General features: G+C 46.3%; 1 protein-coding gene across 1 annotated transcript in view; it reads left to right on the forward strand.

The window, feature by feature from the left end:
- The window catches only part of LOC140426948 (RUN and FYVE domain-containing protein 1-like), a 104206-nt gene extending 84942 nt beyond the window's left edge, over nt 1-19264 (forward strand). Inside the window, exons 15-18 of the mRNA XM_072512253.1 lie at nt 5435-5529; nt 12267-12315; nt 12841-12918; nt 18221-19264. Coding sequence (XP_072368354.1) covers nt 5435-5529; nt 12267-12315; nt 12841-12918; nt 18221-18364 — 366 coding nt within the window. The 3' untranslated portion in view covers nt 18365-19264. The remainder of the gene's footprint in view (nt 1-5434; nt 5530-12266; nt 12316-12840; nt 12919-18220) is intronic.
- The last annotated feature ends 2377 nt before the right edge of the window (nt 19265-21641 follow it).

The raw sequence follows: 21641 nt of genomic DNA on the forward strand, positions 1-21641 counted from the left end.
CACCATCTGGCCTGCGAAATCCTACCAACTGTCCTGGCTTGGTACAATTCACACCTCTTTAACCTGGGGTTACCCCATCTCTGGATCTGTAAGGATTTAATCACCTGCTAATGCTCGCATTCCTAGCATTGTTTGGCATCTTTGAATTTGTCTATATATGTGTTTCTGGAACAGACCTCTTCATTCACCTGAGGAAGGAGCAGCGCTCCGAAAGCTAGTGACATCGAAACAAACCTGTTGGACTTTAACCTGGTGTTGTAAGACTTCATACTGTGCTCACCCCAGTCCTACGCCAGCATCTCCACATCTTGTATTTGGTGTCACTTGCAGGACTCCTTTCACCAGCAGTTTTAAGCCTCTTGCTGGATATAAATGTTTTGTGGATGGCATCAGCTATCGTCGCAGCCATGGTCACCGACAGGACTGTAACACTGAACATGTATCCAATTTAAAGTTTGTGAGATGGCCATTAACCAAAATGTCTGCATTCCAAAGTGAAAATCTTGAACCTTTGACCTCCCCCATGAAGCATGGTTGTGTGTCCTCTTGGTGTGCAGTCTCCACCTCCTGCATCATTGGGTCTTGTGTGTTTAGCCGTTTTGGCCCTGCATAGTTCGCCAAAGTTTAAAAATTCTTTTTTGTCCAATTAAGGGGCAATTTAGGGTGGCCAATCCACCTACCCACCACATTTTTGTGTTGTGGGGGTGAGACCCAAGCAGACACTGGGAGAATGTGCAAGCTCCACACAGAAAGTGACCCAGGGCCGGGATCGAACCAGGGTCCTCAGCGCCGTGGGGCAGCAATGCTAACCACTGCATCACCGTGCCACCACAGTTCGCCAAAGTGCCCAATCCTGTTACGTCGAAAACATTGGGCAAAAATTGCAGCTTTTGATCTCATCCGTGGGGGAACTTTGCTCCATATCGCTGGCATGGTAGCTCTACTATGTACCAAAGAAGAACAAGGTAGCCTGCCTCAATGACTACCGACCGGTGGCCCTGATGTCTGTTATCATGAAATGCTTTGAGCGGCTAGTCATGAGACAGATCACTGCCAGCCTTCCAGAGGGTCACGATCCATTGCAGTTTGCCTCAGTTTGCCTATCTCTCCAACCGGTCCACAGCAGATGCTATCTCTCTGGCTCGACAATCAACACTCGAACACCTCGACAACATGGGCACCTATGCAAGACTGCTGTTCATCGACTACAGCTCTGCCTTCAACACCATTATCCCGACAAGACTAATAACCAAACTCTGCAATCTTGGACTTGACCCCTCCCTGTGCAGATGGATCCTTGAATTCTGCACCAACAGACTGCAATCTGTCAGGATAGGCGACAGCACCACCTTCACATTAGTCCTCAACACTGGGGCCCCGCAAGGATGTGTGCTCAGTCCTCTACTGTACTCCCTATACACACATGACTGTGTGGCAAGATTTAACTCCAACTCAATCTATAAGTTTGCGGATGATACGACTGTGGTGGGCCGTATCTCAAACAACGACGAATCAGACTACAGGAGGGAGATAAATCACTTCGTTGCATGGTGTACCGAAAACAACCTCTCTCAATGTCGGAAAGACCAAGGAACTGATCATCGACTTCAGGAAGCGTAGCACGACCCACATTCCCGTCTGCATCAATGGCTCCGAAGTGGAGATGGTCCAAAGCTTTAAGTTCCTGGGGGTCACCATCACCAACAGTCTGTCCTGGTCCACTCAGGCTGATGCAGCAGTCAAGAAAGCCCAACAACATCCTACGGAAGCTAAAGAAATTTGGCATGTCTGCATCGACTCTCAAACTTTTACAGATGTGCGATAGAGAGCATCCTATTCGACTGCATCACAGCCTGGTATGGCAGCTGCTTGATCCAAAATCGCAAGAAACTGCAGAGTGTGGTGAATTCAGCCCAGCGCATCACACCAGCTTGCTGCTCCCACATTGATTCTGTATATACCACCCGCTGCCTCAGGAAGGCAGACAGCATTATCAGAGACCCCTCCCACCCAGGCATTGCCTTCTTCCAGACCCTTACATCAGGCAGAAGGTACAGAAGTCTGAAAACCCGCACACCCATACATCGGAACAGCTTCCCACAGCTACAAGACTCCTCAACAACTCCTCCCTCAGACTGATCTGTTCCCTGTAAGAACACTATTCACGACGCCCTATGCTGCTCTTGCTCATGTATTTGCTTTGTTTGGCCCCTTGTTCCGCACGGTAACCAATCACTGTTTGTCTATTTACCATTTGTCAATGTTCCCTGTTGATTATTCTCTTTGTCTTCTGTGTACGTTCCCTCGGCTGCAGAAAAATACCTTTCACTGTACTTTGGTACATGTGACAATAAATCAAATCAAAATCTACTAGTCGGTTAGGATTTTGTATTCCTTGGCCTGGAGTGTCCCGCTCCTGTGCTGGTTCACTAATTGGACTGTGGATTTCTTTTGTACCACAGTTAACTTTTTCTGTTTAAGATGGACCTGTGCTGCACCCAGAGTTCAGACTGCCTAACAATCTGGATAAGATCTGTTAGATCTTCCTTCACTTGAAGCATGTCTGAGAGTGTGTCGTCTGCTACTGCCGCAACTATTCTATCCCTGATACATTCAGATTTTAGGTCTCTGTATTCACAGCCTTCAGCCATCCTGTACAGCTCATTAGTGACAGGAGACTTATTAAATTTAGCACCTTCAAGGATTTTGTACTTTTTGGGTTAAAATAGCCATCAGATGATTTTAATACTGCTTCAAAATTAGCACATTTTTAATTGATTCCTTTTCTATTCATAATGTTGTCTGTTCTCAGACCTACCAAATGAAGCAGTGAGTTAACTTGTTCAGTTTCTGTTCATCCAGACCTGAAGCAATTATGAATCTAAGGAATATTTTTCTCCAAAGTACCAAACTATGAAACAGATCTGGGCCTTGGATAAGTCCAAATTAATCTGGAAGTGGATTTTTGATCATTGGTTAGAAATTTTTAGTGTAGACTTAGCTTTAAAACGTTGCTGAAATTCAAGATGGCGCCACCATTCACAAAGGTTTACCTACACACATCAGATTTGGAAAGCTCCTGATGCAATGGCACTTGCGTTCGGCCTTGAAAAGATTTTAAATAGCGGTTGCTTGGGTTGACTAGCTGCAGACATCTCTGTTTTAGCGCTGTGCTTTAGGATCAGGAAAGCAGTGAGTCCTAGTCTTTAAAGCTAATTTTTTAATCGTGATGCTTCTGAATTAATTAATTCACTTTCCCTTTTTGGAGCAAGTGCAACTCGGGAATGTCTTTTTTTTTCATTTTTAAACCGCAATTTCTGACCACTGAAGTATTAAAAAATTTCTCGGGTCTTGCTTTATACTGGAATTTAAAAGCTTTAGCTCACTCTTGCTAGGTCTGCTGACTGCATTCTGGGAATTGAAACTGGACTTCTAAGATCCGATGGAGTATTCCTGCAGTGAAGAATTTGTTTTTGCCTTCAGTTTACAAGCTTTTCCCTGGCAATTTTCCTCTGCACATCTGCTTCTTGAGTTTTTCTTTAGGTCATAATACTTCTCCAGTTTAATTAGTTTTGCAGGGTTTTAATTTTTTTCTGCATGTTTTGGGATTTCCCATTTGCTACCATGTTGTAGGATGTTGGATACTGTTCAGTAGATCTTAACAAAGTATTTGTGGTCTTAAGCAGGTTAACTGTATGTATTTATTAACTACAAGAACTATTGTACATGTATATATATATATATATATATTTATATATTGTCTCCATGCTTGCTTGTGTGCATGGCTCTGTCCAATAACAGACTGATGTAAGGAAATGCATGGCTCACACCTATGGGTCACTGGGTGGACAGTACTGTACTCAGTCCTATATATGTCAGAGTTTATGTTACACCGGCCATATCACAAATCATCCTGAATATTGTTTAAGTTACATTATATAGTGATGTTGTGCTTCTTAGCATTTCAGTCCTCAAATTTGTCCTTGATTTACTAGAGTAGTCTCTAATATGTACTTTGATAAATAGTATAATCACATTGAGAAAATGTCTCCAAATATATCATCTTCCGAATACTTGTTATAGGATTGACACTTCACATATCGTTTGTTATCCTTCTCCATTTTTTCTCCTCCCATTTGGAGATAATAGTATTTGACGCATTACTCATAATGATTCCCACACATTCATTGAAGAGAAGGAAGATTATATAAATAATTGCTTGGTGGTACAGAACTTGAGTATTGCTGAACAAAGACATGCTGTCAAAGCTTTTTGTCTTGCGCTTGTCAGCACAGGCACAAGAATGCCAACTTTCAAAGGAAGCAACAATTTGTATTGAGTGAGAAGAGTGTTGATTTGTTGGGCAGTCAGCTCTGATTGTTTGATGTGTTGCCATGGAGAATGCATCAGGGTGCTTTGTTTATTTTATAAAGACCTGATCAGTGCAAGACGAAAAGTTTGGTATGTCTTTCTTTTCTGCAATACTCAAAAATTATCTAAAGTGGGATCCACTGGCGGGGCGGGGGGGGGAATATCTTGGAAGCTCAGTGTCCTCTGATTTTCCTCCTCCCCATCCTTTCCTTAAATGGTGGCTACCTTTAATATGTGATGGATTATTCAGGAAAGCACAAGGGAGGCTGTATCAAGAGCAATTCTTCCAGAGCAAATTTAACTTCAAGCTGAGACAGTGTGGTATGCAGCAAGCAAACATGCTATCAAGAGCCTGGGATGATTTTCAGTGGTCTAAGTAAGAGCAGCCCAAAGTTTCCTCTTTGCTTTGTTATCTAAAATGCAATGAATCTAGAGGTTTCTTGACGCATTTGGGGTTCCTATATAAAGGAACAATATAGCTCAGCCATGTTTTCTGTAAGAGATCACCAATCTCCCCTCCACTTGTACTTAATACTTTGTGTTCCTGTTCTATTATGGCCTATAAAAGATGTTTGGTACCTGACAATTCATGTATGTAGGTGCGTGGCCCATCATGAAAGTAGTGTTCTGTCAAAGAGCTGCTCCATGATATTTTGAATACAAAGTATATTGTGCTGAAGATGGTTTAATAGCATCCATTGTGATGTTTAGGGATGTTTTAATGCCACACGTGATGTTATAGATTAACGGCTGAATAATGCACAAAATAGAAGGTCCAAACTGTAAGTTAGTTGGCCAATGTGAATGAAAAACATCAACGTGAAAGATGAAGCTGACCTTTTTTGGTAGGTTTCATATATTTAAATTGACAAATTAACACATGATACAAAGAGAGAAATAGAATCAATAGATGATATGTACAGTTTTGTGTGTGAATTATAATTTGTATTCCACATGCTAGAACAGCATCACAAACCTACTGAGCCACTTAATAACAGTATCAACAGAGTACTGTACCATTTGCAGTCATTTTACTTAAAAGATTGATATATTTGTGTTACAGGAAATGCAGACAATGAAGGATGAGAAAAAAGAACTACGAAAGATCTGCGAAGAGCAGGAACAGGCACTACAAGAAATGGGGCTCCATCTTAGTCAGTAAGCCACTGTTTTAGTGTGTCTTGATGCTTGGCTTCAACTTCGGGTTCAGTTTTGTCCTTTTTTTTTTTTCACCGCAAGACAAAAGACGGTGTAAGATATTTAGTAACACTCCACTAAATGAACCCCCAATGTATGTTTGTGGCTAATATGCTGATTAAGTTAAGTTTAGAAGTTGAACAGTTTCAAAATGTAAACCTCAATATATCCACAAAAGTTATTATTTTTTTGAAAGTATTTTTATTCAACAAATTTTCAACGTGTTACAATTCACAACAACCCCTCAAACTCCCCTTGGCTCTGAAATATACAGTAACAAGTCATCTGCATATAAGGACCCCCCCATCCTTTTCCACAACCCCGAGCTCCTCAGTGCAATGTCGAAGGGCTTTTTAGCCAATGCAAACAGAAGGAGGGGACTTGGGACTTCCGGTGGCAGCATATAGGTGGAAATCGCACATTGGATGGCTCTGGTTTTTAGAGTTTAATGCCTGGTTCCAGGGACAGTTTTTTGGATAAGCAGGTATATGAAGACATAGGGAAGCAGGGGAATGTCGAAGACCCAGAAAAAAGCTGCTGGGCAGAAGGGGATGAGCGAACGTTCGTTGTTGAATGAACTGGTCAGCCCGACAGCAGGAAAGATGGCAGAGGTTGGGTCGCTGGGTGGGGCCGTGCCCTTCACAGTAGAGACTTGATTCTGGAGGAGGATAGGGTGTCCCTGGAGGGAGTTACGGTGAAATGGGAGGAAGAGGTTGGGGTGGGGGGGGGGGGGGGGGGGGGGGGGGTGGAAGAGGGACTGAGGTGTGAGGAGCTGCGAAGGGTAGATGTCTCCCAATGACGGTGGTCATGTGTGTGTCCCGCACACAGGTTCACGTGCCAACCTGCGTTTGCTAGAGCGGCTAACCCGGCCCCACGTGCCCAAAACCCACCTCCCTCAAACCAAGAAACAATACAGGGTGGCACAGTGGTTAGCACTACTGCCTCACAGTTCCAGGGACCCGGCTTCAATTCCAGCCTCGGGTGACTGTGTGGAGTTTGCACTTCCTCCCCGTGTCTGCGTGGGTTTCCTCCAGGTTCTCCGGTTTCCTTCCACAGTCCAAAGATGTGCAGGTTAGGTGGATTGGCCATGATAAATTGCCCCCTAGTATCCAAAAGGTCAGGTGGTGTTACGGGGTTAAGGTGGAGACGTGGGTTTGAGCTCAAGTGGGGTGCTCTTTCAAAGGCAGGTGCAGACTCGATGGGCCGAATGGCCGCCTCCTGCACTGTAAATTCGATGATTCTAAGAACGCACCCATAAAGAAAACCAAAACTCAAGACACATGCAAATGAACCCCACCCATTCAAGAGACCGAAAACAAAACCCCAATCAAATAGAAAACCCTCCATTTAAAAAAAACCCACAAATCCTGTCTCCACCAACCAAGTCAAAATCCCAACACTCATCTCAATCCTAGTCCTTCAGCCTTAAAAGAACGGCTCCACCATTTCAAATACAAATCCCTTGAATTGAGTCAGTCTCAGCTTCACAGGAGAGACCACTCCAAATCTCACTCTGCTCCGATACAATGCCGCCATCAGTCCAAAGGCCACCCACCTTCTCAGCAGCTCCGCCATCAGGTCTTGATATATGCGTATACCAACACCTCACTTCACGGACTTCCGGTTGCGGCTATGCGGAGCTAAGTCGCGCATTCAGCAGCTCCCGCTAAAAATGGACTTTTGGGCTCTTTTCAGACATTCCCCGGTGTGGGAAGGAGATTGCAATAGTTCCCCGACAGTGTATGGCATGGACCAGGAGCGGGGCGACTAAAAAAGTGGTGGTTAACCCAAAGCAGGTGCGAGGGAAGAAGAGCAAATGGCGGCGGGCGGGGACCAGGCAGCGTGGATGCAGTGGGCGCAGCAGCAACAGGAGGGTATCCAGTGCTGCTTCAGGGAGATTAAAGCGGACCTGCTTGAGCCAATGAAGGCTTCTATCGACAAGCTGCTGGAGACCCAGACGGCCCAGGGGGGTGGCGATCCGCGAGGTCCGACAAAAGGTCTCCGACAACGAGGACAAGATCTTGGGTCTTGCGGTAAAGGTGGAGGAGCACGAGGCGCTCCACAAGAAATGGCAGGAACGGTTCGAGGAGATGGAGAATCGGTCAAGGTGGAAGAATTTGCGGATTCTGGGCCTCCCAGAGGGGCTGGAGGGGTCGGACGTGGGGGCCTATGTGGTCACCATGCTAAACTCGCTGATGGAAGCGGGGTCCTTCCAGGGGCCCCTGGAACTGGAACGGTCCTAGAGTGCTGGCGAGGAGGCCCTAAGCTAACGAGCCGCCGCGGGCTGGTGCTGGTGCGGTTTCATCGGTTCGCTGATCGGGAGTGCGTGCTCAGGTGGGTCAAGAAAGAGAGGAGCAGCAGGTGGGAGAACACGGAGGTTCGAATATACCAGGACTGGAGTACAGAGGTGGCGAAGAAGAGGGCCGGGTACAATCGGGCGAAGGCGGTGCTGCACAGAAAGGGGATGAGGTTTGACATGCTGCAGCCGGTGTAACTGTGGGTCACCTACAAGGACCGGCACCATCATTTTGAGTCTCCGGAGGAGGCGTGGGCCTTTGTTCAGGCCGAGAAACTGGACACAAACTGAGGCTCGGGATGGGTGGTCGGGGATTGCTGTTGGGGTGTTACACTTTGAGGAGGGGTTCTTTGCTCTTATTTCTGTTTGGTTCGATGAGAGTGTGTTGGGCACTGTTTTGGTTGGGTCTGTCGGGTGGGCTCTTGGAGGGGGATAAGTAAATGGAGTAGGGGTGGATGGCCGGTAGGGGGATGGGGCCCCACGGGGGAGGCCCCACGGGGGAGGGGGGGAGGCCCCACGGGGGAGGCGGGAGTCAGGGTGAGGGGACTGGGCCTGTAAAAGGAGCAGGGACAGAGGTGGCGGGGCCGGGCAGGTGGAAAGTGCGGGCTTTTTCCCGTGCTGAAGGCTGGAGGGGGCGGGGCTGAGGCGGGGTGGGGAAGCGAGGGTTGTTTCCCGCGCTTGGGATGGAAGGGGGAGACGGAGAGCCTGTGGATGGGTAATGGAGGAGGGATGGAAGGGGGAGACGGAGAGCCTGTGGATGGGTAATGGAGGAGGGATGGAAGGGGGAGACGGAGAGCCTGTGGATGGGTAATGGAGGAGGAGGGTATGTCCCCCAATGGGAGGAGTCGAAGGAGAGGCAGGAGTAGCCGGGGTCAGCAGGAGTCAGCTGACTTGTGGGAGTGCAATGGGGGGAGTAAAACAGTTAGGAGGGATCCTGGTGGGTGGGGGTGGAACCGGGTTGCTGCTGCTTATGGTCAAAGGGGAGCTGGAGCGAGTAGAGGGGGTTGGGACGGGGGTCTGCCGACGTGGGGAACGGGCCGGGTGTGGGTGTGTGGCTGTCCAAGGAGGGGTTATGGCTAGTCAGCGGGGGAGGGGGGCGGGTAGCCCCCCGATCCGGCTGAAAGCCTGGAATGTAAGGGGACTGAATGGGCCGGTCAAGCGGGCCCGGGTGTTCGCGCACCTGAAGGAGCTGAAAGCGGATGTGGTCATGCTCCAGGAGACACACCTGAAGATGGCCTGAGAAGGTGGCAGACCAGGTAAGATTGAGGAAGGGGTGGGTTGGTCAGGTGTTTCACTCTGGGTTGGATGCCAAAAATCGGGAGGCGGCGATCTTGGTGGGTTTGGGGAGGGGTTTGTCAGGTGGGTTAGCTTGTTGTACGAGGTCCCGATGGCGAGTGTGGCCACGAATAAGAGGAGGTCTGAGTACTTTCGGTTGCATCGAGGGACGAGGCAGGGGTCCCCCCTGCTCTTCGCACTAGCGATTGAACCCTTGGCTATGGCACTGAGGGAGTCGAGGAACTGGAGGGGACTGGTGCGGGGCGGGGAGGAGCATAGGGTGTCGCTCTATGCGGACGACTTGCTGCTATATGTGGCGGACCCGGTGGGGGGAATGCCGGAAGTAATGAGGATCGTCGGAGTTCGGGGATTTCTCGGGGTACAAGCTCAACATGGGGAAGAGCGAGTTGTTCGTGGTTCACCCAGGGGACCAGGAGAAGGGGATTGGCGAGCTGCCACTAAAAAGGGCGGAGAGGAGCTTCAGGTATTTGGGGGTCCAGGTGGCCAGGAGCTGGGGGGCCCTGCATAGACTTAATTTCACGAGGCTGGTGGAGCAAATGGAGGAGGAGTTCAAGAGGTGGGACGCGTTGCCGCTGTCCCTGGCGGGTAGGGTGCAGTCAGTTAAGATGACTGTGCTCCCAAGGTTTTTGTTCCTGTTCCAGTGCTTCCCCATGTTTATCCCGAAGGCCTTCTTTAGGCGGGTCAACAGGAGCATAACGGGGTTTGTGTGGGCGCGAGGGACTCCGAGGGTGAGAAGGGTGTTCCTGGAGCGGAGTAGGGATGGCGGGGGCTGGCACTGCCCAACCTCTGGGTACTACTGGGCCACCAATGCGACGATGGTACGCAAGTGGGTGATGGAGGGGGAGGGGGCTGCATGGAAGAGGCTGGAGACGGCGTCTTGTGAAGGTACAAGTCTGGAGGCGCTGGCAACGGCGCCGCTGCCGCTCCCTCCAATGAGGTATACCACGAGCCCGGTCGTAGCGGCTACCCTCAAAATCTGGGGGCATTGTAAGCGGCACAGGGGAAGTTGGGGCCTCGGTGTGGACCCCAATACGGGGGAACCACCAGTTTGTCCCAGGGAGAATAGATGGAGGGTTTTTGGGGTGGCACAGGGCAGGGATAAGAAGGTTGGGGGACCTGTTTGTGGACGGGAAGTTCGCGGGCCGGGATGAACTGGAGGAGAAGGATGGGCTCCCCTGGGGAACACCTTCAGATATTTACAAGTAAGGGCGTTTGCCACGCGGCAAGTGGTGGAATTCCCGCGACTGCTGCCACGCACAGTACAGGACAGGGTGCTCTCGGAGTGGGAAGGATCTCGGAAACTTGCCGAGAGGAGGAGGAGGCCTCGATGGTGGAGTTGAAAGGTAAGTGTGAGGAGGAGTTGGGAGAGGAGATCGAAGAAGGGACGTTGGCAGATGCCCTAGGGAGGGTGAACTCTTCCTCTTCGTGTGCGAGGCTCAGCCTCATACAGTTTAAGGTACTGCAGAGGGCACACATGACCGGGACAAGGATGAGCCGGTTCTTTGGGGGAGCGGACAAATCACACCCATATGTTTTGGGCATGCCCAGCGCTGGAGGAATTTTGGAAGGGCGTAGCAAGGACGGTGTAGAGGGTGGTAGGATCCAGGGTCAAACCGGGCTGGGGGCTCGCAATATTTGGGGTTGCAAGGGAGCCGGGAGTGCTGGAGGCGAAAGAGGCCGGTATTCGGGCCTTTGCGTCCCTGGTAGCCCGGCGAAGGATTCTTCTTCAGTGGAGGGATGCGAGGCCCCCAAACGTGGAATCCAGGAGCAACGATATGGCAGGGTTCATTAAATTGGAGAGGGTGAAATTCGCCTTAAGGGGATCAGTACAAGGGTTCTTTAGGCGGTGGCAACCGTTCTTTGTCTACCGCTCTGCCAGGAAGTCCATGGTCAGCAGCAGCATCCCGGGGGGGGGGGGGTGGGGGGGGGGGGGGTTCTATTTTATTTGTATTTATTTACCCTGGGGGATCTGAGGGAGTGTATATATTTGCTATGTTTGCTTTCTGTTAACTCGGGGTGTTAATTTATTATTTATGTTTAGGGGAGAGGGGGACACCGGGGGTTGTTTTACTTTGTTCTGTATTTAATTCTATTGGGTTTCTTTTTCATTCTGTTGTTATTTTGTGAAAATCCTAATAAAAATTATTTAAAAAAAAAAAAAAAAACACCTCGCTTCACATCTCATCGCTGCTTCGTCCAGCTCCAAAACCTTCCCGTGGTAGCTGTGAACACAGACTATAACTGCCCTTAGTGGCTCACTCACTTTAGGCATCGACTTGAGCGACCAATATGCCCTGTCCAACTCGTAGCAAGAGGATTCTTTCCCCTCTCCCATCAACTCCGCAAACACCTTTGCAAAGTACTCGGTCGGCCTCGGGCCCTCCACCCTTTTGGGCAGGCCCACAATTCACAAGTTTTGGCTCCTCAACCTGTTATCCAGGTCCTCCACCTTGGCTCTGAGCCCTTTGTTGACCTCCACCACCCTCCTCAGCTCCTCGCCCATCGAGGTGAACAGATCACTTTGTTGTGACAATGCCTCCTCCATCCCCTTCAACTTCTCTCCTTGCATCTCGACCACCTTTACCGGGGCAATCGCCTCCTCTATCCACTCTTTCAGCATAGCCATCACTTCCCTCCAAAGCACCTCCAAATGATTGGCAAACAGCTTCTCACGTCAGTACGTTTCCACTGTGAGGGGAGTGGCTCCACCCGATGATCTAGTCCCCGCCATCTTTCTTCCTGCAGGACTCTCAACCTCACTTGCCAGCGGACCTTCACTCGCCCCTTTCCAGCACCTTTCATCTGGGACATTGATGTTCCTCGTCTTCCTTATAATTTCCCACACCAACTCACCCACAAACTACCCCTGAAACTGGGCATTAAAGAGCAAAAAACAGAAACTTTAACAGGACCCACCCAACATGCGACCTCCACCTACATGCTGCCACCAGAAGTCGAAATTAAAATATTAAGGAAAGTTTGATGTCTTGGTATAGATCTGGACTTCATTGTTGAGGCTTTTCTGTGAGGAATTTTAAGTACTTACGTTAAATCCTGTTAAGGTAGCTAAATCAGCAAGAATAATGATATTTAACTTTTTTTCCAGATCAAAATTGAAAATGGAGGACATTAAAGAGGTCAATAAAGCATTAAAGGTATTCATTCTGGCAATGTTTTGAAACCTGCAATTCATTAGAGCTGGAAACATCAGCTGGTTGTGGCTGGTTTAGCACAGGGCTAAAGAGCTGGCTTTGAAAGCAGACCCAGGCAGGCCAGCAGCACAGTTCAATTCCCGTACCAGCCTCCCCGAACAGGCGCCGAATTGTGGCGTCTAGGGGCTTTTCACAGTAACTTCATTTGAAGCCTACTTGTGACAATAAGCGATTTTCATTTCATTTCATTTTCATTTCATGGTGAATGTTAGGATGGCTCAAGTGTGCGTCTTTTTTCATGTAGCCTCTATATCATGGTTGCTTTTAGAAGACATGCACTTTAACTTGTCTCATTTGTGGAGGTCGATTTCATTGAAGTGACCGTGTACCCTTTTATGTAACTTAATTTGCATCAATAAAGAACAACTGAATTAAAATACCAAATTAACTATAGGTAATGTAATGCTAAATTAGTTCTCATCGCTTGGTTCTTGCTGAACTCTCATGTAAAAACTGCTTTTATTTAAGGGAAGTGCCTGGCTGAAGGATGATGAAGCAACGTCCTGCAAACAATGCGAGAAAGAATTTTCAATCTCAAGAAGAAAGGTATTGCTCAAATACTTAATGACTTTTTCACTCAATTTAACTAATTTTTTTTTTTTCCCCAGGGCCAAAGTGGCTTCAAAATATAACATTGCCACTTTTAAGAACTGCATTTCTTTAAAGGGAATGTTGCGTCACATACTTCAGCTTTATATCCCTACTACTGACCTTCACTCTTGAATGTTTTATTCATTAACAGGATGTGGGCACCGCTGGCTAGGCCAGCATTTAGTGTCCATCTCCAATTGCCCTTGAGAAGTGGTGGTGAGCTATATTCTTGGACCACTGCATTAGGAGTATTATTTCTCTGTCCTCTTCACTACACAATTGGCAGATCTATCTTGCCTTTTTTTCTTTCTTCATGCCTTCATCTGTTGTATTTTTCTTGATCAATCCCATTGTAATTTATCCAGATTCTGAAACCCTTAACATGTCTTCCACAAAAATGCATTTTTTTCTATTATCTAGTCTCTAAGTCTCTAAAATGACTCCCTCCCCACCTGCCATTCTCTTTGGTGGGAAGAGCAGAAAAAATAAGAAACATTTCTTCAATCTAATTTTCCCAGGCTACTCAACTTGGACTGAAACGTGGCCCTGTTAGCGTCCTGTTTTGTTGGTTAGCTGGTGAAAAGAAATCTTTACTCTGCTGTTCAAAGACCAATCAGTGTTGCTCATGGTTGTTTTAAATTGATCACTTTTGAGGGAGATCCAACCAGCAAGACTCGCTGTTTAATTAACAATTTAAAATCCTGGAAAATATCAAGACAACCCAGTAACTGTTACTCTAATTTTGAGCAATTGGAAGAAACAGTAATGTCCGGCAATCAATACCGTGCTAGATGAAGAACTGGTGTGCCTATACTGTAGTGCTGAGCAATTGGTTAGCAAGCAAATTCTGAATCTCTCCCAATTATATTCCATAAAAATGATCTCCATAAGATGCCTGGGGGTATTACATAATGACTTCGCTGTTTCTTTGATTCTGTGTCTCCAGAAATTAAGTAATGAATGTAATTTGCAATACTTGTCAAATATAGACATTCCCATCGTAACTAAAACTAGAGAAAATGTTCTTTTTGTATAAAGCTATTTGGTCAAATGAGATGGTTTCAGAATCATCATTGAAGAGCGTTCTGTTTTGAAGAGTCATTTGAAAGTTGGATGCATCTGTAAAGGAATAGTGTTATCTGATGTACTGATATTTCTGGCTATGGACAGGACTATAAGGACAAGCCTGTGCGATCATTCAATACAATTGTAATTAAACTATGACCTAACTCCGTAATATTTGCAGTTGCGCCATACCCTGTTATGCCTTTGGTTAACAAAATCTATCAGCATCCATGACATCTGATGAAGAGAGTTCTAAACTTCTACCACCTTTTTTAATGTAGCAGTGTTTCCTAATTTCACCCCAAAAAGGTCTGGTTCTAATTTTTTGACTCTACATCTGATCCCAGACTCCTCAACTGGCAAAAATTTGCATCTGCCTTGGAAACCTTGCTCAAATCACTTTTAACCTTTTAAATTCCATGGATTATAACCCCAGTTTGTATAATCTAATTTTGCCACGGAAGCACAGTGGTTAGCACTGCTGCTTCACAGCTCGTTAGTCCCAGGTTCAGTTCCTGGCTTGGGTCACTGTCTGTGGAGTGTGCATGTTCTCCCCGTGTCTGCATGGGTTTCCTAAGGGTGCTCCGGTTTCCTCCCACAGTCCAAAGATGTGCAGGTTAGGTGGATTGGCCATAATAAATTGCCCTTAGTGTCCAAAAAGGTTAGGTGGGGTTACTGAGATAGGGTGGAGGTGTGGGCTTAAGTAGGGTGCTCGTTCCAAGGGCCGGTGGAGACTCGATGAGCCGAATGGCCTCTTCTGCACTGTAGATTCCATGATTCTATGAATCCTGGGAATCCAGGTATTCTGATAAATCTATGCCGCAACCTCCCCAGAGCAGATACATAGAGCCATAGAATAGTTACAGCACAGGAGGAGGCACGAATGGCCTCTTCTGCACTGTAGATTCCATGATTCTATGAATCCTGGGAATCCAGGTATTCTGATAAATCTATGCCGCAACCTCCCCAAAGCAGATACATAGAGCCATAGAATAGTTACATCACAGGAGGAGGCAGTTCGGCTCATCTTGTCCATGCCAGCCCGAGGACACCTAGATGTCCTTTCTAATCCCACCTTCCTGCACCCGGCCTATAGTCCTGTACCTTACACTACTTAAGGCGCAAATCCAGGTACTTTTTTTTTTTTAAAGTGTTTAGGGTGTCTGCCTCCACCACCAACTCAGCAGCGAATTCCAGGTTCCCACTACCATTCCGCTTAAAAAAAAAAAAGAACAATGTTCTTCCTCATGTGCCCTCTCCACCTCCTGCCACATATCTCAAATCTATGTCATTTGGTTCTAGAATTCTCCTCCAAGGGAAACAATTTTATCCTGTCCACTCTATCTCTTCCCCTCATAATTTTGTACACCTCAATCAAGTCACCCCTCAGTCTTCTTTGCTCCAAGGAAAATAACCCCGACCTCTCCAATCTCTACTCATAGCAACACTTTTCTAGCCTTGGAAACATCCTTGCAAACCTCCTCTGTACTCCCATGGGTACCTGCATGGGTCCTAGCTACGCTTGCCTTTTTATGGGGTATGTGGAACATTTCTTCGAGGCCTATCCGAGCCCCCTCCCACAACTCCTTTACCGATATATTGGTGACTATTTTGGTGCCGTGTCATGCTCTCGCCCGGACCTGGAAAAATTCATCAACTTCGCTTCCAGTTTCCACCCCTCCATCACTTCCCTTCCTTGATCTTTCCGTCTCCATTTCCGGCAATAGACTATCCACTACAAGCCCACTGACTCCCACAGCTATCTGGACTACAGCTCTTCGCACCCTACACCCTGTAAGGACTCCATCCCTTTCTCTCAACTCCTTCGCCTCCGTCGCATTTGTTCCGATGATGCCACTTTCCAAAATGGTGCTTCGAAAATGTGTTCCTTCTTCCTCAACCGTGATTTCCCACCTACAGTTGTGGACAGGACCCTCAACAGTGCGTGGTCCATCTCACGCAGCACTACCCTCGCCCCCTCCACTCCCTCCCAGAACAAGGATAGAGTCCCCCTCGTTCTCACATTTCATCCCACCAGCCTCTATGCAAAGCATAATCCTCCGCTATTTTTGCCAACTCCAGTGTGATGCCACCACAAACACACCTTCCCATCACTCCCTCTGTCAGCATTTCGCAGAGACCGTTCCCTCCGAGACAACCTAGTCCACTCCTTCACCATACCCAGTACCTCTCCCATCACCCATGGCACCTACCCATGCAATCACAGAAGGTGTAACACCTGCCCCTTTACCTCTTCCATGCATAACATCCCAGGCCCAAAACACTCATTCCAGGTTAAGTAGCGTTTCACTTGCATCTCTTCCAATTTGGTCTACTGCATTCGTTGCTCCCAATGTGGTCTCCTCTATATCGGAGAGACCAAATGCAGACTGGGTGATCGCTTTGCTGAGCATCTTCGGTCTGTGTGCATTCAGGACCCTGACCTTCCTGTTGCTTGCCATTTTAACAAAAGACCCTGCTCCCATGCCCACATGTCTGTTCTTGGCCTGCTGCAATGTTCCAGTGAAGCTCAACACAAACTGGAGGAACAACATCTCATCTTCCGGTTAGGCACGCTACAGCCTTCCGGCCTGAACATCGAATTCAATAACTTCAGATGATCAGCTCTACCCCACCTCAACCCATTTGTTTTCATCCTATTTCATTTTAACTGTCTTTTACCATTTCTTTCTTTCTTAATATATATTTAATTCCCCCCCCCCTCCAATCTTATCCACCTTTCTCCTCTTTGCTTCCCCCTTCCCCTCCCCCACATCTACAGTTAATCCTCTGATAGTTTCCCTGCTGTTTGACCTTTACATCTTTTGTTCTCTCTGGGGACTGCCATTAGCACTCTATCCCCTTGGTTTCTGTGGCCATTAGCACCTGGTTTCCCTGAATTTCTGTGGCTATGACTCATCTTTCATTCTCACTCCACAGCATAAATATTTCCCACTTTCTCGGTCTGTTAGCTTTGACAAAGAGTCATCGGACTTGAAACGTTATCTCTTTTCTCTCCCTACAGATGCTGCCAGACCTGCTAAGATTTTCCAGCATTTTCTCTTTCGCCGCAGCAATTGTGTCCTTCCTGTAATGTGACCAGAACTGCGCACACTACTCCAGTTGTGGCATTGTTAATGTATAGCTTAAACAGTAAGGGTCCCAACATAGAGTCCTGTGAAATACCACTTGAAATAATTTTCCATTTGCAAGGGCATCCATCGACCCTTCGTTTCCTGTTGCTGAGCCAATGTTTTATCCAGTTTGCCACATTACCCTGTATCCCATGGGCTTTATCGGGTACCTTGTCAAATACCTTGCTAAGTCCTTGTACACAACACCCATTGCACTTGTCACATTCCTCAAAGAATTCAATCAAATTTGTCAGGCAAGACCTTCCTTTAACAAATCCATGCTGACCATTCTTGACTAATCCATGCCTTTGTACATGACAGTTATTCCTTTCTCTCAAGATTGATTCTACTAATTTGCCTTTCTATACACTATCTTGATAGATACAGTGAACACTGGAGGCCCCTTTGCAGTGTTTCAGAACATCACCAGTCACTTCCTGGCAGTTGGAGTCCCTGCCATGAACCCTACTCTGTCTCCTGCCACTCAACCAATTTCCTAACCAGATCATTAATTTGTCTTCATCCCCATGAGCATCACATTTGGTTAACAATCTCTTCTGAGAGAGTTTATCACATGCCTTCAGAAAGTTCATATAAATAACATTCAGAGATGTTGTTTACTACCTACCTCTTCAAAAACTTGATCAGATTTGTCAGGCATGACCAAACTTTTACATGCTGACTCTCTCTCTCTTTATTCTTAATTATAGACCCGAGCAATTGCCCAACAGCAGATGTTGCAACATTATGTTCCCACTGAAGTGCCAACCTAGATTTTCTGCACAGCCAAATGTGCCATCAAGGCTTCTGCCCTAAAACTGTTCCATTAACTGTATACAATGTACATGTCTGAATGATGGATGAGGACAAATCCGTCTATAACACTGAAATATTCTTCCAAAACTTTTAAATACCTGGAATGCAATTATGACATGATAAGGAAAGGTATCCCAACACAAACTGCTGAGAAATAGAGGAAAGAGAAACTGTTTGAACATGTTAACATAAAATGTACCTCATTCTAATCCTTTTTTTATCCTGTCTTTCCCTATGGCCAGCATCACTGTAGAAACTGTGGTGACATCTTCTGCAACAACTGTTCCAGTAATGAGTTGGCACTTCCTTCTTATCCTAAGCCTGTGCGGGTCTGTGACACTTGCCATTCGCTACTACTACAGAGGTGCTCTTCAAATGCTTCCTGAGATGAATTCAGCAGGATTAGTACCAATGCTAGCTGGTTTAGCTCTACTGCATCAGTAAAGTTCTATATGCCAATATCTTTTCTGAAACTCAAAGCTGAATATTTTCCCGTACTGTCCAAATGAAAGGGCTTGCATTAAGATTGACCAAATTGACACTTAAGTCGAATACTAGAAATATAATCAAAATTTTTGATATTTTGCTCTGCAGGTCATCCACTACTTTTATTACAAACTCTGTCAAGAATAGTAACACAGGTTGCCATTAACCTTCATTTCCAAATATTAACTGCATTCCTGCCCTGTTTTCTCCTTTCTTTAATCCTCCCTCTCTCTTTTCCCCCCCCCCCCCCCCAAAATGTTTTTAATTGGTTCCTGGTCTGATACTACCAATGTATCCCTCACTCAGTTATGGTCAATACCATTGATTATGGTGGCTGAAGTTCGAAAAAAAAAAAAATATATTTTTCAGGTTTGCAGTGCCATGATATTGTATTTGTACTTCAAAGCTATTTTTATGGCTCCATGTGCCTTTGTTGGATAACATAAATTGCAATACCTGTATTGATGCTGTAGAATATAGACGTATGAATTTAATTATGTGGCCCATTATACTGCTAGAAATAAAATGTTGTGCAACTCTCACTTGCACCTTGTCAACGTCAAACTGGACAATCATACCACACCTTTGCAAGAACAAGGCATAAGGGTCTGCTGTTCTGACACACAAAGGAAGAAGTGTATGCTTGTGAAAAACACAATTGTATGCTTCTGGTTGAGATTCTTCTTTATATACTTGGTTCACTGGATTTTCTTTCCCTGAATGTGTTAAACTTTTCTCCGTGTAATATTTTGTATATTTCTGATGTCTGATGCACTTCAATATAAAACAGATTGAGTTAATTTTGCCGGGAATAATGCTTTCACTAATTTAAGCTTTGTCTGCTACTTTGCTGCATGTTCTACTGGAAATTACACTTTTACATATTAACAATTGCTACAAATTGTGTTCTGCAAATAAATTTTAATTTATTTTATCACTGAACGACTGCAAGGCATCCTAAAAGGGAAAGTCAAGAGGTCGTGCTGCATGTTGGTACCAACAATATAGGTGGTTTACAGGATGAGGTCCTGCATCAAGAATTCAGGGAGCTAGGCAGTAGACTAAAAAGCAGGATCTCTAAAGTTGTAATCTCTGGATTAGTCCTGGGGCCACGTGCTCGCGAGTATGGAAATAGGAAAATGGGGTTGATGAATTTGTGTCTCAATTGGTGCAGGAGGATGGGTTTCAGATTCTTGGATCACTGGGACTGTTTCTGTTGAAGATGGGACATGTACAAGAGGAACAGTCTGCTCCTGGACCACATTGGGATCAACATCCTTTAAGGTAGGTTTGCTAGTGCTGTTGGGAGGAGTTTAAACTAGTTTGGCAGGGGGAGGGGGCGCAGAGTGTTAGTAAAATAGAGACACATCATGTTATAGCAAAGAAAGCAAGTCAGAGAGTGAGTTCAGTTGTGTTGAATGTCAAGAGAGTACGACAAGGCTGCAAGGTCCTTACTTTAATGCTAGAAGGAAGACCGACATTAAGGGCATGGATTGACACATGGAATTGTGACATTGTTAATACTACACTCCTGGCAGCACGGTGGCGCAGTGGGTTAGCCCTGCTGCCTCACGGCGCCGAGGTCCCAGGTTCAATCCCGTAGAGGCATGGTCAAGGGCACAGGACTGGCAACTTAACATTCTGGGGTATAGGAACTTTATGCGAGACAGAGGCGGGTTTAAAAAGAGAGGTGGTGATGCACTATTAATTAAGGAATCAATTACTGCAATGCGGAGAGATTATATCTTGGAAGGGTCTTCAAATGAGGCTTTATGGTTAGAACTTGGGAATACAAAGGGGGTAGCCACATTACTGGGAGTGTATTAGAGGCCCCCAAAGAGTCAGTGGGAAATAGAGTAGCAGATATGTAAGCAATTTAATGACGTGTATAAGAATAATAATCGGGCAGGCAGCACGGTGGCGCAGTGGTTAGAACTTCTGCCTCACGGCGCCATGGTCCCAGGTTCGATCCCAGCTCTGGGTCACTGACAGTGTGGAGTTTGCACATTCTCCAGTGTTTGCGTGGGTTTCACCCCCACAACCCAAAAATGTGCAGGATGGGTGCATTGGCCACGCTAAATTGGAAAAATGAATTGGGTACTCTAAATTTATTAAATAAAAGAATAATAATCGGGGTAATTATACTGTGGATTTCAACTTCCCCATACCTACCTGGGAGTGAGCGTAAAGGGTTTAGAGCGGATAGACCTTTTGAAATATATTCAGGGGAGTTTTTTTTGTATCAATATGTGGAAGGCCCAACAAAGAGATGGAGCTGTGCTGGATCTGGTTCTGGGGAACTAAGTCGGACAAGTGTTCAATGTGGCAGTGAGGAGCATTTTAGCGATAGCGACCACAACACTATACGGTTCACGTTTGTCGTGGACAAGGAAAATAGATGACCTGCAAAAGACTGTTTTGGGGAGCTTCCGATGACGGGGATAAATAGAACATAGAAAGTAGAAGCAGGAGGAGGCCCTTCGGCCCTTTTGAGCCTGCTCCACCATTCATTATGATCATGGCTGACCATCAAGTTCAATACCCTGATCTCTTTTCTCCCCCCCCCCCCCCCCCCCCATATCTCTGGACCCTTTAACCTCAAGAGCTATATCTAATTCCTTCTTGAAATTGCACAATGTGGATTTGTTTATTGTCATGTGTGCAGTGAAAAATATTTTTTTGTGAGCAGCTCAAACAGATCATTTGGTGAACATGAAAAGAAAAGAAAAGAAAATACATAACCGAGCAACACAAGGTCCACAATGTAAATACATAGACACTGGCATCGGGTGCAGTATACAAGAGTGTAGTATTTTAAAAATAAATAAATTTTGAGTACCCAATTCATTTTTTTCCCAATTAAGGGGCAATTTAGTGTGGCCAATTCACCTACCCTGCACATCTTTGGGAGGAGAATGTGCAAACTCCACACGGACAGTGACCAGAGCCGGGATTGAACCTGGGACCTCGGCGCCGTGAGGCAGCAGGGCTAACCCACTGCGCCACCGTGCTGCCAGGAGTGTAGTATTAATCAGGTCAGTCCATAAGAGGGCCGTTTAGGAGTCTGGTAACCGTGGGGAAGAAGCTGTTTATCAATCTGTCGTGTTCTCAGACTTGTATCTCCTGCTCGATGAGAAAAAGTTGAAGAGTGAGTAAGCCGGGTGGGAGGGGGTCTTT

The sequence above is a fragment of the Scyliorhinus torazame genome, chromosome 7, assembly GCF_047496885.1.
Source record: "Scyliorhinus torazame isolate Kashiwa2021f chromosome 7, sScyTor2.1, whole genome shotgun sequence".
Lineage (NCBI taxonomy): Eukaryota > Metazoa > Chordata > Chondrichthyes > Carcharhiniformes > Scyliorhinidae > Scyliorhinus > Scyliorhinus torazame.